General features: G+C 38.3%; 1 protein-coding gene across 2 annotated transcripts in view; it reads left to right on the top strand.

Moving 5' to 3' along the window:
* The first annotated feature begins 392 nt into the window (after nt 1-392).
* ics (ras suppressor protein 1) overlaps nt 393-17,282 on the top strand; it is a 79,863-nt gene continuing 62,973 nt past the window's right edge. Inside the window, exons 1-3 of one of the 2 annotated variants that reach the window (XM_068225492.1) lie at nt 393-433; nt 1,250-1,428; nt 10,910-10,960. In XM_068225492.1, coding sequence (XP_068081593.1) covers nt 1,281-1,428; nt 10,910-10,960 — 199 coding nt within the window. In that variant the 5' untranslated portion in view covers nt 393-433; nt 1,250-1,280. Of the gene's footprint in view, nt 434-1,243; nt 1,429-10,909; nt 10,961-17,282 lie in introns of those variants that run through there. The other variant, XM_067137782.2, reaches the window with a different exon arrangement.

Raw genomic sequence — 17,282 nt, 5'->3', positions numbered from 1 at the left:
TAAGTACCTATAAAGCGTCGATACTTGATAATGCTGTAGTTCCGTTAAGCGAATGATCTATTTCCTCCTCCCAACTCTGTTGAGCACTGCAACTGCACTGCGGTGTGCTTGCTCTTTTTACCTGAATTAAAATGATCTTAAACACCAGAATCTTAAACTGTACAATATAACCAAATACTGTTATAGAGTCGTGATGTATATCGATCTTCGAAGCTAATTTGAAAAGCGAGTCTTATCTATTATTCCCATCAAATTTTGAAGGAAATTAATAACAGGTAAACATAATCCATATATGGCTGCGACCTCATTCCACTTCCTACGGGTTTCCTACGCAAGATTGCAAAAAACCTGTTAGAAGATGTGCTTCTCTCTGTAGGAACTTCTCAGTACTATACAGTAGAACTTGGGCCACCGAGTAATTAACTTGCATCTCGTTTACGAATACCACTTCCAACAAGTGTTGCTTGTCTTGTTTACAATCCGTCACCGGACATCATCTACATATTAAACAGATATTTAGAGGACACGGGCATCATATTGTAAACATACCATAAGATTCACGTTTCATTAATAGTTGTGTCACTTACATAGACTTCATAACACTCCCGACTATGCCTACTTAGGTTTTGTTTAATTTTTGTTATTATACAACTCTAGCAGAAACTGAGCACAATGTTCGCGTTACTATTGTCTTTTGTCGCTTCTAGCACATATGTTCATACGTTGCTCATTTGTTAGAAAGATCCAGATTCAGTAGGTAAATTCTCTTTGGTAGGTCAGATGCTCTTTGGTAGGAACGTTTAGGGTAACACGGCGTTAGTCATATCACATGTCCTTGATAAGCTTTCACTACACTTTGCGCGATATATACATTCTACCCCTCCATTTGTGTTACTCCATCCATAATACTAGATCCTTTAGTTGTTGTGTGCTATCCTTTGTCCTTCCCAATTGTCGGCCCGTTCCGTATGTCAAAGTAGAAGACGCCAAGATGGGTCACTTCGGCGTGAAGATATAGTACCTTGTGTCCCCGTGCTTACTCCTATGTCTATTACACTTACACCCACAAGATGTAGATGTTCACCCATACCAGTGATCTTTGTACTGTGAGATAAAGTATTTCTTCGTCACCGTAACTACATGTTTCTGAGTGTTTGACAGTGTTTCATTTACAAAGTATTGGAACTGGGTGTTAGTTACATACAGAGCCCAACCAAATATCAAGAAAGAAAGAAAGAACTTGCATCTCTAAATAATCTCTTGAATAAGTTGCGCGCGCAATGAATCAAGCACCAGTTTCCTGTATTCCTACGAATACGAAAATGTCGAAGGCAAAAAAAGTTATTGATGAAGCGAAAGAAATACAAAATCCTGAGCTGGATTTAGCTGATAAAGGGATTGCTTCGTTTGAAGAAATGCCTGGATTGTGTAAGTATTCTGGGGAAGTTGAAGAGAACGTGACTTGCTTCCAAATTAGGTAACTTGTTTGACTACTTTCATTGCGGCCTTAGTGGGCGTGCCCCTTAGATGTGCCATTCCCAATTACTGTATTATTTTAATAGATATGCTCATAGAAAAGCGTTTTGTTTCTGCATATTTTTTATGGGGGTTTTACTTTTGTAACGGTAAACTTGACAGTAAGGTATATTCAATACCTATAGGCCTAATTATATTGGTAGTGAAATTTCTAACCTTCGTTGTATGTGTCGAATGTTATTCACCACATCGTATATTATGATCGTTTATTTTGTGTTATTTCTAGTATTGTATAGTAGCCGTAATGAAAAAAAAAAATCTCTCTTTTCCCTTCCCTTCCCTTCTCAAACCCGGTAGGCTACAGTGTACAGTAGGCACGAGTCTGCTGGCAGCACTACTGAATCCTTGTGGAAAACTTTTCCCTTACCTGACACTACTGTGCACTCCATAATTTCTACTTCTGTGATATAGATACTCATATCAACTTTTATGTCATATCTGTCAACTTCAAACAGACAAACTTCTGTAGAATATAATAAAGAATCATGGAAAAGAAAAATGTATTACTGTGTGGACACATCAGATAAACAAATACCGTAGTACATCTATGGATAAGAAGAAGTATTCGAAAATCTATTGACTACTAATAAGAATTTATTGCAGCCAAATGGCCATAATAGTAATATGCAGATCATTCTTTGCTGTAGTCGATTAGAGATCTTGTTCTTTTGGAGGAGACTTAAAAGTGATAAGATTCACAGAGTTAATTACAAAGTTGGCATACACATAGTTGTGTTAGTTCATGGAAATGAGTCATGGACTGAGAGGCAAGTGATAAAGACTCAAATATTAGAGTTCATTGGAATGAGAATGATGTTGGTAATGAAATCATGCTTGAGGAAGTAGAGGGAATGGTTAATAAACTGTGCCATGATAAAGGAGCTAGATTGGATTAAATTTGATCAGAAATGGTGAAATATAATGGCAATTCAAGGATAAAATAGTCTTGTAGAGTAAGAGACAATGTCAGTTTATGACTTTTTACCCTGGCAGGGCTCTGCCACTATCTTAACTCCCCCATCCAGCCCAGTTTTCACTGATCAGCACCATAATATTTTCAATGAAATAGCACCATTTATGTAACAAAAATAGTAATCCAGTTACAATGCCTGAACTGAAATCTATTTCCAAGACAGAACAATCACATAGTGACAATTACATTGTAACGTGAAACAAAAAATTAATTTAAAATTATATTGCAGATACAGAAGCCCTACATATGGTACCCATAAAAAATCGATAAAACTCTTTACGTCCACAAAACCACTGAGTTCAACACACTACTTATACTTTTCTGATAGAAGTTCAACAAATGCGAATCACAATATATGCAGGGAAAATGGAAGGGTACATGGATCTGTCAAAGTGTGAACACAACAGACAGCAGAGAACACTATCAACAAGAAAACAAGTGCATCCAAAAGCATTTTGTGTAGGTTACAAAGTACTAGTTGATTGAATGCTGTTAGTATAAGAACACAGTTCGTACTTTGGTGTTGCTGCTGCTGCTGATGATGATGATAATGGAATGATGATAAATTCATGAAAATTAAATAAAAACAATAATACGTGACAATACCTTAGATGATTTGTTTCTAGACAAAATCCATTCTCCTCTCCTGCACCACGAAGTAGTTGATGACATGCTCCTTGAAGTCAGGGACAGCTAACAGCTCTCTTGATGAAGGACATAGCAGGTGATGACTGAATTTCCAAGTGTACATAATTTTGTTGTTATAACACTTCCATTGTTGTGAAATTTTTAAATTTGGTTGAGGAGGCCTTCTTTTACTTGATAGTCTATGTTCAAAACTTAAATTACTGCCACTACTAAAAATACTATTTATAGAATCCATCTCCCTTGTCTACTTAAATAAAGACTTAACATTTAGTTTTCAGCTGCGCAGATAAACATTTAACACTAGAAAGCAGAAGGGGTCAAAATGACACTCGCCTTCAATTTTTCTTTGATAGGCCTTGTATCATTTCTCTTCAAATATCTTGACTTTCCATCTCTTTTTTGTCCTGTTGACAGTGATGTATCACACCCAGCAAAATATTTACATTTTCATAGATTTTTGATAACCTATGACACACCCTGGACAGCAGTGGGGGTCATTTTGATACCTGTATAATTCCTTATTACAACACAGCAGTTTGCATTGTCAGATAACAGTGTGTACTTGGCCTGGATTATTAGTATTGTTAAGTATAGCAATTGAAGCTTCCACAGCTGGCGCTACAAATCATTTCACCGGGCGAGTTGGCCGTACGGTTAGGGGCTTGCATCCGGGAGATAGTGGGTTCGAATCCCACTGTCGGCAGCCCTGAAGGTGTTTTCTGTGGTTTCCCATTTTCACACCAGGCAAATGCCGGGGCTGTACCTTAATTAAGGCCACGGCTGCTTCCTTCCAACTCCTAGGCCTTTCCTATTCCATCTTCGCCATAAGACCTATGTGTGTCAGTGCGATCTAGGGGAAAAAAGAATCATGTCATTGTTTTCCAGGCTTATAGGCCATGGTCCAGGAGCATGTGATGGTCCCGACGTTTCACCAAAGACTGCGTTCGGCATTGTCAAGGGCTCTGACTGACTTCGATAGAAGCGAAACTTTCAGCGGAATGACGTCGTGTTGTAATTCCGCCTCATTATATAGACAGGCTATGATATGCTGCTCGCCTATTGGTCCGTCATACTGGGGAGGGGTGGGGGGTCACTGAATGGCTCTTCTTTGGCCAATGGTCGAAGCATTAAGGAGCCCCGATGTACATCGACCTGCCTTGGCGGAGACAGGCAACTGATCACCTGTTGTTTTTTCTGTTCTGCCTCAGCCATCATGTTCTTCAGGTTTTAAGGTTTTCAGGACTGGAAATCAGACTTTGTTTACCCGTTCAGATTCCTCCTTACGGTTGAAGCTGGTGATGGGCTTCAGGATTTCAATGGCTTCCCTCTGTAGCTGGGCTTGATAAGACACAGTAGTTGACAGTACTTTGGTGTTGCTGTACTGTATGTCATGGCCTGCTATCAGCGAGTATTCAGCGACTGATGATCTATCTGTTTGTCCCAGCCGGCTATGTCTGTTGTGCTCCTTCAATCGTGTGGTGATGCTGCGTTTTGTAATGCCTGTGTACACCTGGCTGCAGCTGCATGGGATCTTGTGGACACTTGCTGTGGAGAGAGGATGGCTTGTTGAAAAACTGAAAATCAGCCAATCAGCGACTGCCCCCCAAGCATGGCGGACCAATAGGCGAGCAGCATGCCGTATCCTGCACTATATAATGAGGTGGAATTACATCACCACTTCATTCCACTGAGAGCTTCGCTGCTATCAATGTCAGTCGGAACACTTGACAATTTGTTATAATTCTCATATTTTGGTCCGTATTGAAATGTACAATGAAGTCAAATAAATAATAAAGTTTAATTATTCCACCTATTCAATACATAAAAAGAGATGTTAATAAAGAATGAAATCTGTAAATAAAACTATAGGGACATGTTTCGCCCTTTAATTAGGGGCATCTTTAGCCTAATCTCAATCTGAAAGTTAATTAATTAGGTACCTGATTGCAATTAAATTATGTTGGAAATGTGTTTCAAATGGTGAGCGAAATGGTTGACAATAGTTTTGATATTCTTAAAATGAAACCTTAATAAAGTCTAATATACAAATAGTCGTAAATTTATGAATGTCCTTGTTTAAAAATTGGTAACAAATTGTATTCTGATAGTTTTTTAAGAACATAAATTTTGTAAAGAGACGTTTCCGTTGCTCACTTCAAGTGAGTTTTGAAATAAATTGTTACGTTGAAACAAGTAAAGCGGGGCCTATTGATGGTTGAAACTCTCATGTGAAGAGATGAAACTGCAGTCTTCTAGAAGCACGAGTGAAGAAGAGTGCTTGATGATAAGTAGCTGTGTTAAATATGAAGTCTCTTACTATTGAAAATAAATGAAATTACACACAATGTTTTTCCAATTCTTCTTTACGTCAACCATTTTCAACATTAATAAAGAGACTTCATATTTAACACAGCTACTTACCATCAAGCACTCTTCTTCACTCGTGCTTCTAGAAGACTGCAGTTTCATCTCTACACATGAGAGTTTCAACAGTCTAACAATTTTTATGCTGACGTTTGAACTGTTTAATACCCGATAAATTTTCTCTTAACACCCTCAACCATCAATTTACTTGTTTCAACGTAACAATTTATTTGAAACCTCACTTGAAGTGAGCAACAGAAACGTCTCTTTACAAAATTTACATTCTTAAAAAACTACCAGTATACAATTTGTTACCAATTTTAAACAAGGACATTAATAAATTTACGACTATTTGTATATTAAACTTTATTAAGGTTTCATTTTAAGAATATCAAAACTATTGTCAACCATTTCGCTCACCATTTGAAACACATTTCCAACATCATCTTCATATTCATATATAATTTAATTACAATCAGGTACCTGATTAATTAACTTTCAGATTGAGATTAGGCTGAAGATGCCCTTAATTAAAGGGCAAAACATGTCCCCATAGTTTTATTTACAGATTTCATTGTTTATTAAGATCTCTTTTTATGTATTGAATAGGTGGAATAATTAAACTTTATTATTTATTTGACTTCATTACACTTGACAACGCTGAACCCAGTCTTTGGTGAAACATCGGAACCGTCACATGTTCCTGGACCACGGCCTAAGGCTGGGAAAACACTGACATGATTAGTATTGTTAAGTAAGCTCTTACTGTTAGATGAGTGTTCCAGTAAGCAGGATTATTGTATTCATCTCTTCATTTAGAAAGTGTTCTTCTTAAAGACATGTCGTGTTACAATTGTCTTTCTACTGACGAGGTGTCTCGTATGCTAAAAAATTCAGATGGTGATTTCTTGCTTGAGACAAGTGAGACTAGTGAGGATGAAGATCATAATAAGACAGAGGATGAATTATCCTTGGGAGAAATCGAAAGTGCGTATCTGTCTCTGAACTCGCCCCAAATGTCTGCTCACTTATGTGTTTTATCAGCAAAGATGGTCGCCCGAGACGGAATGAGTGGGAAATCTTGGATGTCAACTCTTCATCTGGAAGTTGGGCTGGAATGAACGTCCTGAAAGAGGAGAGGTCCTACCACATATGCTTACCGCAGAGGTGACGACTCTGTCGTTAGTGCTTTTTGTATCTTTGATGAATCTGTGCTTCGTCTAATTAAAACACACAGAATCAAATGCTTAGAAAGAAGATCACCAACATGGACCATGTAGCTTGAGGAGTTGGGGGCTATGATTGCCATCATGTATACCTGCGGTGTCCTATTTCGAAAGGTGTGTTTGTGGATGATGTATGGTCGCGTTTTTATGGACAGCAATTCATGAAGGATATAATGTCAAGAGAAAGATATAGAGTGCTTCTCAGATTCCTCCGTTTCAACGAGAAATCAACATGAGCTGAGAGCCTGCCAGCTAACAGGTTTGCTCTTGTGTGTGAAGTCTGGGATAAATTTGTGAAAAATTGCCTTTACTGTTACCACCCAAGTGAAAATATTACAGTCGATGAACAGTTACTTCCCATCAGAACCAGGTTCAGATTTACCCAATTTATGACAAACAAGTGTGACAAGTATGGACTCAAATTCTGGATTGCTGCAGATGTGGACTCAAAATAAATCTGCAATGCATTTCCATACCTTGGTAAAGCCGACGGACATCCTGATAAGCAGCGTATAAGGAGAGTATGTCATACTTCACCTTTTGGGGCTGTTTCTAAACCAAGGGAGAAGCTTGGCAACATCTCTGCAACTCGCTAGGAAGCTTCAAGAGGAAAATACTTCATTGGTTGGAACAATCAACCCCATTAGTCGGGAAATCCCTACTGAGGTGAAGAAGTCCATGTCTGAATTATACTCTACAACCACCTTGCAACAGGCTGGGAAAGTACAGTGCACCTTGACATTGTACCAAGGGAAGAGCATCCTTCTTCCCAGCACATGGTACGCTCAAGTAACAATGAGCACAGAATGAAAGAAGATGCCAGAAAGTGTAACCTTCTACAACAACACGAAACACAGCGAAGATCTGATGGCCAGGCAGGCATCAATTTTTGGTAATGAGATAAAGTGCAATGAGACATAGTGCATTGGCACTGCTGGTGGCTCCAAGTAGCCTATGCAGTAGCCTACACGGTATGCACTAGCCATGCATCTCGGTGGGTGTGCTATTTACCAAATGATGAGCCCAACTTAGCACACTGGGGCGAAACTCTGGCATCCAGGAATGAGTTAGCTGGAAAATTTATAATGTCCAATAACGGACCATTTGTATTGGTATTATAAATTTACTCATTCGGGACAAATATTTCAGATTCCCTATGGGAATCAACATTTATATCATTGCAAAGTATGCTTTGAAATCTTATTACAAGATGTGAAGCTTGGCACTGCACTGTTTCACTGATCATGAAAGACATTCATGAAAATAAATAAACAATGCATGAATGTTATCTCTCCTTGATACCAATGGTCTGAAATGTGAAATCCTGCTCAAATCTCAAAGCATGAAGATGTATTTAACAATTTGACCAGCCTACAAATGGTGCCATCATCTTATAGTTACATCTTAAATGTTTATTTTAGCTTCTTTATAGAACTGAATTTTATAAATAGTATTCATTATTTTCTAAAATGTTTTGGAATTTAGAGCTATCTCTAGTAATAATTCATGTAAGACATAAAGAAAAGAAACTTAGGTACATTGTTCAGTGGTTGGCGATGTTGCTGTTAGCTTCACCGGACTGTCGTTACATCCACCTACTCTCTTCCTTCCCCTAACAATCTCATACTGCAGTTAAGGCTCCTCCCTTGCCCAGAAGACAAGCCTTCTCTAGAAACCAGACTGAGGGCTTCCCTGCCACACCCCGAGCACCTCAAGTCTAAACAGGTTCAAACCAAGAAAATGTGCTTGCTGGATAGCAGTCACATTTTGAAAACATTGACTTTATCTTGAAAGCAGAAGAGCAAAATGTTTACAACCAAAATAATGAAGATAACATTGCATAAATGAATTGCATACCTCCATAAGTTTGACTTCGCTACATTTTCCATCTCTGTTTGTAATCGGTTACAGTGTGAAAATTTTTTAGGTGCTTTTGAAAAGGCAGCAGGGCGGCACCCTAAAGTCCGCCATTCATGAACTGCCACTGGTAAAAGGGTCCAGCTTGTCAAAGAGGAGAATGTAAGTATTAATCCAGCCTAGATGCAGTGATGAATGACGGCAGATGTCACCTGTGATCATTGAATAAAAGGCCATCCGAAATCGAAGATCTCTTGCACTATCATTTGTCTTGTTGACTCTATGATCCTGAATGTTAGCCAGCTACGTAATAAGCAGAATATTGACTAAGGATATGTTTATACTGCAGCTTCCCTGCGGGCACATGGATGCTCACCCTAACAAATCGGTGCTGGTTACAGCCAGGCTGCTCACCATGGAGCTTTTACCCTGTGGCAGTCCCATGCTAACGCTGCTGGCAGCTCTAAGTTGTAGTCGAAAATCCATCTTGTGAAGATGTTCTCGACTTCTGAGAGTGATAGTTCCGATTCATCAGTGGAAGATTGTAGCAAGAGACAAGAAGAAAAAGAATGAAATGTGAAGTTCACCCTTTCAATTCTTTAAAATTATATATTAAATTCAAATTAAAAGCTAAAAAAAATATTTAAAATGTACAAAGACAGATAAAAACATGTCGGCAGAATAAAAGCAAAGTTTAAAATAAAAATTAAATACAAATAGAAACTTCACTTTAAAACACAATAAAAACAGCCACTATCTCTCTTAAATCAGTTGACAAGGTCCACTGACTGCTTGTTATCTCATCATTCCATAGTTTATCCTGTTATGATTATCCACGTGCTGCTGGTTCTAAATCACATTTCGTTCAAAGACAGCTGGTATCAGTATTTGTTTAAAATCATCACCCATAGCAGAAACGAAACAGCACAACACAATACTGGGTCAGGTTCAGATAGCTAGTGATCACCATAGAACACCTGCATGGAGTACAGTGAGAGGGAGAGTGGGGTACCTTGAAAACACCAATCATAGTCCCAAGTTATAGGATAGCCGGTGATGTACCAGGCTCCGAAAACAAACTTGTTTGAGACTATCGATGTGGCGAGGATAGCAGCATAGCGAGAAGCCAGATTGGTTTTTTTCATTATTGCCTAACATCAAGCAGCGAGGCCTGGCGATGTGCCAGCATAAACGTACCCTAAGTGTCATGGAAACATAGATACTGAGATGGTCTGTCGGTGTCGCTACATTGAATTATGTTGAAAGCATAGACATAAGGAAACAAATTGGTGTTGAGCTGATCTAGGAGAAAATATACAATGTTGATGATGTTTTGGATATGTGCTGAAGCAGAAGCAGATTGAGTTGCAAAGGTGGGCTACACATTAGAACACAGCCAACTGAAATGGAGACAGTTGAGCCACATTGTGGACCATGCCATCAAGCGGGACACATTCTTATGAACATGATATGATGATGATGATGATGATGATGATGATAAAAGTAAACTTGTGTCCTCATCCTGAGGTGGTGCAGCTCTTTTCAGGCATGCCCTCATTGCAGGTGAGCTGCATGTACATTTCAACCACATACCAGCCCTATTACCATTCTTAAATTTCTCACAGTTCCAGAAATCGAACCCGGGCCTCTGAGGACGGCAGCTAATAACACTAACCATTACACTACGGAGGCGGACATGATTATGATAAAAATGCTAAAGAGTAAGGGAGCAATGTTCAGCTGTGATAGTGAGATAATGGCATTAGCCATAAGTAAAGCTTCTCTACTTGTAAATTCTTTGATTATCACCCTAATTCAATGTGCCACCATAAATACAAATTCAGCTACCATCTGCTTATCCTAGGATGTATCTTTTGTTCAAATTTTGTTTTCAGTTTACTGTATTAAAGTAAAAGAAAGCTAAAGATGAGTACCATAGTAAATATATGGTAGTTACTATCATAAGTTCTTCATTTTGTAAGAAAATATCACAAACATCGTACTTGGCAGTTTATCACCTATACATGCATAAAATTGACAGTATGTCTGATGTCAAAACTGGCATCTAATCTGCCAGTCAGTATTTATGCCATGTTTTAGATACTGTATCCTTCACCAATCAGCTAGTTTCCCACTGTAATAATTGATTATTTCTTTAGAGATGATCTTGCAGTTGCATAACATTCATAGTTGAGTTAAATGGTAGAAACTCATCTGATTCTTGTCAATCAATAGGAGCACAAATTTATCTTCATGTGAAACCCATGGTATTCTGTTGTAATCATTTTTTTCTTTTGTCTTTCAGTTAATATGCTGAATATAACGAGGTTAACGCTAAGCCACAATAAAATTCAGGGTGAGTATATATTACTTCATGAAGATACACAATTGCTACAGTTTTGTTATATTTTTAACTTCTTCAGAATTCCAGCTAGTAGGATTACATTCTCAACATATAGGGTGTCCCATAACATATGGAACACAGTTCATTGGTGGACAAAGGCACTAAAATGATGAAAATAGTTCACATAAACATGTTTCCTATTTGACCCTGTTTTCAAGATAAAAGCAACAACTGTTTATGTACATAATCATTTTAATAATTTTTAACCCCGTTGGTCATTATTGTTTAGTATAACTTGCTTTATGTCGCACTGACACAGTAGAGGACAGGAAAAGAGAGGTGGAACAGGGTTGTGGGAGGGAGAAAAGGGAGGAGGAAATGGCTTCTGCATCTATCGGAAAGGATAGGGCTGACCAGGAGGGGAGGGGATCGAAGGAAGTGGGTGGGGTGAGGCTCTGGTCATGGGGGATTCCATCGTTAGACACATGGGGAAAATGTGTGGAGGAAAGGGAACCAGGGTAGAGTGTTATCCAGGAATTAGCTTGAGGTAGATGCTGAGAAAAGTAGAAGGGAAGGAGAAGGTGGTAGTGTTTCACGTTGGTACCAACAACATAAGGCAAGCTGATATAAGTACCAACATAGTTGGGGATGTGTGGGATCTGGTAAATGCAGCACGGGTGAAATTTAAGAAAGCGGAGATTGTTATCAGTGGAATACTGTGTAGGAGGGATACTGACTGGAGGATGATTGGGGATTTAAATGAGACTATGGAGTGGGTATGTGGGGAAACTGGGAGTGAAATTTCTAGACCCTAACGGGTGGGTAGGAGTGGGATCTGCACTCAGATGGCCTTTATTTAAACCGCAGTGGTACGTATAAGTTAGGAAATTTGTTTAGAAGAGTAATAGGGAGGTACATTCAGGGAAACGGCGTTGTCTAGGGAGCGGTGATGAGGGTACAGAGATCTGGAAGTCAAATAGGGATGACAAAAAATGTTAGTGTTGAACTGTAGAAGTATTGTAAAGAAAGGAATAGAATTAAGTAATTTAATAGATATATATTTACCAGATATTGTGATAGGAGTTGAATCATGGCTGAGAAATGATATAATGGATGCAGAAATTTTCTCACGGAACTGGAGTGTGTATCGTAGGGATAGGATAGGAATGGTGGGAGGGGGAGTATTCATTCTGGTGAAAGAAGAATTTGTAAGCTACGAAAAAGTTAAAGATGAGAAACATGAAATTCTAGGTGTAAGGCTCATTTCTAAAGATAATAGGCAACTTGATGTCTTTGGAGTGTACAGACTGACACGGATTCAGAATTATTTGATAAGATAATCAGCTATGTGGGAAACGACATGGAAAGGAATGTAATTGTAGCGGGAGATCTGAATTTACCAAATTTCAATTGGAAGGAAATGTGAAAGACAGGAAGCATGACCAACAAATGGCAAATAAGCTAATATGGGAAGGACAGCTGATTCAGAAAGTGATGGAACCAACTAGAGGGAAAAATATCCTGGATGTGGTGTTGATAAAACCAGATGAGCTCTATAGAGAAACCGAAGTAATAGATGGTATTAAGGATCAGGAAGCTGTTTTTGTCGTAGTTAAAAATAAATATGATAGAAAGGAAGGTCTTAAAAGTAGGACTATTAGGCAGTACCATATGGCTGATAAAGCAGGCATGAGGCAGTTTTTAAAAAGTAATTATGATCAGTGGAAAACGGTAAATAAGAATGTAAACAGACTCTGGGATGGGTTTAAAGAAATTGTTGAGGAATGTGAAAACAGGTTTAAAGGTGGTAAGGAATGGTAAAGACCCACCTTATTATTATAGAGAAATAAAGAAACTAAGAAGGAGGTGCAGATTGGAAAGAAATAGTTAGAAATGGCTGTGGAAGTAAGAAGAAATTGAAGGAACTTACTAGGAAATTGAATCTAGCAAAGAAGACAGCTAAGGATAACATGATGACAAGCATAATTGGCAGTCATACAAATTTCATTGAAAAATGGAAGGGTATGTATAGGTACTTTAAGGCAGAAACAGGTTCCAAGAAGGACATTCCAGGAATAATTAATGAACAAGGAGAGTGTGTATGTGAGGATCTTCAAAAGGCGTATTCAGTCAGCAGTATGTAAAGATTGTTGGTTACAAGGAAAATGTCCAGATAGAGGAGGACACTAATGCTAAAGAAGTACTAAAATTTACATATGATAACGATATTTACAATAAGATACAACAATTGAAAACTAGAAAAGCGGCTGGAATTGATAAGATTTATGGGGATATACTAAAAACAATGGGTTGGGATATAGTACCATATCTGAAGTACTTATTTGATTGTTTGGTTGAAGGAGCTATACCATATGAATGGAGAGTTGCTATAGTAGCCCCTATGTATAAAGGAAAGGGTGATTGACATAAAGCTGAAAATTACAGGCCAGTAAGTTTGACATGCATTGCATGTGTAAGCTTTGGGAAGGCATTCTTTCTGATTACATTAGACATGTTTTCAAAATTAATAACTGGTTTGATAGAAGGCAATTCGGTTTTAGGAAAGTTTATTCCACTGAAGTTCAACTTGTAGGATTCCAGCAAGATATAGCAGATATTTTGGATTCAGGAGGTCAAATGGACTTGTATCGCGATTGACCTGTCTAAAGCATTTGATAGGGTGCATCATGGGAGACTACTGGCATAAATGAGTGTATTGGACTAGACAAAAGAGTGACTGAATGGGTGGCTTTATTTCTAGAAAATAGATCTCACAGAATTAGAGTAGGCGAAGCTTTATCTGACCCTGTAATAATTAAATAAGGGAATTCCTCAAGGCAGTATTATTGGACCTTTATGGTTTCTTATATATATAAATGATATGAGTAAAGGAGTGGAATCATAGGTAAGGCTGTTTGTAGATGATGTTATTCTCTATAGAGTAATAAATAAGTTACAAGATTAACAACTGTAAAATGACCTTGATAATGTTGTGGGATGGACAGTAGGCAATGGTATGATGATAAACGGGGTTAAAAGTCATGTTGTGAGTTTCACAAATAGGAAAACTCCTCTGAGTTCTAATTACTGCATTGATGGGGTTAAAGTTTCTTTTGGGGATCATTGTAAGTATCTGGGTGTTAATATATGGTAAGATCTTCATTCGGGTAATCTCATAAATGGGATTGTAAATAAAGGATACAGATCTCTGCACATTATTATGAGGGTGTTTAGGGGGTTGTAGTAAAGATGTAAAGGAGAGGGCTTATAAGTCTCTGGTAAGACCCCAACTAGAGTTTGGTTCTAGTTGTTGGGACACTCACCAGGATTACTTGATTCAAGAACTGGAAAAAATCCAAAGAAAAGCAGCTCGATTTGTTCTGGGTGATTTCCGACAAAAGAGTAGCGTTAAAAAAATGTTGCAAAGTTGGGGCTGGGGAGAACTGTGAGAAAGGAGACGAGCTGCTCAACTGAGTAGTATGTTGCGTACTGTCAGCGGAGAGATGGCGTGGAATGACATTAGTAGACGAATAAGTTTGAGTGGCGTCTTTAAAAGTAGGAAAGATCACAATATGAAGATAAAATTGGAATACAAGAGGACAAATTGGGGCAAATATTCATTTATGGGAAGAGGAGTTAGGGATTGGAATAACTTACCAAGGGAGATGTTCAATAAATTTCCAATGTCATTGAAATCATTTTTTAAAAAAGGCTAGGAAAACAACAGATAGGGAATCTGCCACCTGGGCTACTGCCCTAAATGCAGATCAGTATTGATTGATTGATTGATTGATTGATTGATTGATTGATTGATAGGTCTTATGACGATGATGGGATAGGAAAGGCCTAGGAATGGGGATGAATTGGCCGTGGCCTTAATTTAGGTACAGCCCCAGCATTTGCCTGGTGTAAAAATGGTAAACCACAGAAAACCATCTTCAGGGCTGCTGACAGTGGGGCTCGAATCCGCTATCACCCGGATAGCAAGCTCACAGCTGCGCGCCCCTAACCGCATGGCCAGCTCACCCAGTCATTCTTGTTTATTCTCCTGACATTAGCTGTTCGTGCTTTGTTGTATATCAGGCATGATCCAGGGCTTACTCCATTTTTCCCTTTGGCAATGTCATCAACTTGGCAACAGACAGTTGACACTGTGCTGCAATTTTAATGTGATGATGAGTTACCCAAACCAGTAAATAGCTGATGTGGATTTAATGTAGAATTGCCGAATGTTGTTCAGCAGAGGCAACATGTCTCTGAGAGTTTATTTTCGAAATAGACTACTTCCAGACTGGATAACATTCCAGCTTTTGTTTGGACACATGCAAAATAATAAGTTCATTTTTAACCCTCAGCAAGCATTGTGAGGTTTCTGGGACCTCCCACAGTTTTGTTTGTTTGCTCTGTGCCATACCTTTCGAGCAGTGACCTTGGCAGTCCCAGTACCTTCAAGCGTATCGGTTAGCTTCTGGAATCTGTTGCAATAACATCATTCCAATTTCTGTTCTGGTGCGAATTTCTTTTTTGCTGTACAAAAATTGTTTTGTAGTTATAACTATGGCTAAACCCAGACCACCGGGCGAGTTGGCCACGCTGTTAAGGGCGTACAGCTCTGAGCTTGCATCCAGGAGATAGTGGGTTTGAATTCCACCGTCAGCAGCCTTGAGGATGGTTTTGCGTGGTCTCCCATTTTCACACCAGGCAAATGCTGGGGCTGCACCTTAATTAAGGTCACGGTCGCTTCCTTCCCATTCCTAGGCCTTTCCTATCTCATCGTCGCCATAAGACCTATCTGTGTCGGTGCGACATAAAGTAAATAGCGAAAAAACCCAGACCATCAGAATTGTATATTGGCAGTGCTTCTTTTGAAGAAGATATGTCAGCAATATTAAATTAATGCACCAGTGGCATAGAGGATTCTGACAATGACAATACTGATTATCATACAGTAGTGTATTTTTTAAGGTGATTTTCAATTTAAAGGATATTTCAGCTTTCGATTGAGGTGAATGGGGAAAGAACAGACTTACATATTTCTTTTTAAAAAAATTGTTTACGTCGCATCAACATCGATAGGTCTTATGGCGATGATAGAGTAAGAAAGGAGTGGGAAGGAAGCAGCCATGGCCTTAATTACGGTACAGCCCCAACACTTGCCTAGTGTGAAAAATGGGAAACCACAGAAAACCATCTTCAGGGTTGCCAACAGTGGGTTTCGAATCCACTATCTACCGAATGCAAAGTTGATAGCTATGTTACCCATTTGCTTGGTACTTATATATTTCATCATGGTATTATAAGTAGGATATATTTTAATTTTCCAAGTGTTTGAATAAATGATCATGTGAAATATGTGTCAAAGGTACCTAAAAAATGTAAGATCTGCTGGTTTCTACATAACTTTTTTTTTTTTAAATAAATCATTTTACAGTTTGACTGTTAGGAACTTTATTCATATGTTTTTTGAATAAATCATTTTGCAGTTTGATTGTTAGGACTTTTATTCATATCGTGATTAAACCATTAGAAATGTTTTATGTATCTTTAGGCAGTTAATTTGAATATTTATGGCATACTTGATTGAAGTAGATATCAGGCACATGGTATTTCAAAAACCTGCTAATAACTGCCCTATGGAGTTATTTTGTAGTGAAATTAGGATAAATGATCCGAATTAATAACTAAACACAGCATGGTTGATTTAATGACATTTTTCAGAAATTGAAAACCTTATTCAGCCTTAAACATGTGTGGTTCCCTGGACCTCACAACACCGGTTATGTTCCACAAATGTTACAATGCTTGCTGAGGATTAAAGATTGTATGTTATATGGTGATGGACTAGATGACTTAGTATCTGAATTGATTAATATGAACCCATTATTCATGATCTTCTTGCTGAGACGACAGTTTATTCTAATTGAAGGAGGGAACTCCTCAAAGACTGATCATTAGTTGTAAGCACCAATTTTTATTTCAAGTGTACTCAGTGTGTGCTTGTTAAGTTTAAGGAATTTTAAATATTTTTGACTATTCTGTATCATCTGTTAATGTTTGTTATGTCTATTTTAATCTAAACTTTTAACAAGCAGTTGAAGATGTCTCTTATGAGATGCAACACGTACTGCTCATTTTGATAATGTAATTTAATCACCAAATGTGATTAGAATTGTATTGAAAAGGTGGAAATCCTCAAGTCTTTTATTCTAGAGTATCTCACAGTCAGTATGGAAATGAGACCAAGCCAGGTGTCTCATAGTGCATTGGCACTGCCAGTGGCTCCAAGTAGCCTATGTAGTGGCCTCCAGGGTTTGCACTAGCCATGCTTCTTAAT

This window comes from Anabrus simplex, chromosome 1 (assembly GCF_040414725.1).
Source record: "Anabrus simplex isolate iqAnaSimp1 chromosome 1, ASM4041472v1, whole genome shotgun sequence".
Lineage (NCBI taxonomy): Eukaryota > Metazoa > Arthropoda > Insecta > Orthoptera > Tettigoniidae > Anabrus > Anabrus simplex.
Note: the sequence above shows the minus strand (reverse complement) of the source record. Positions and strands in the feature narration are given on the sequence as shown.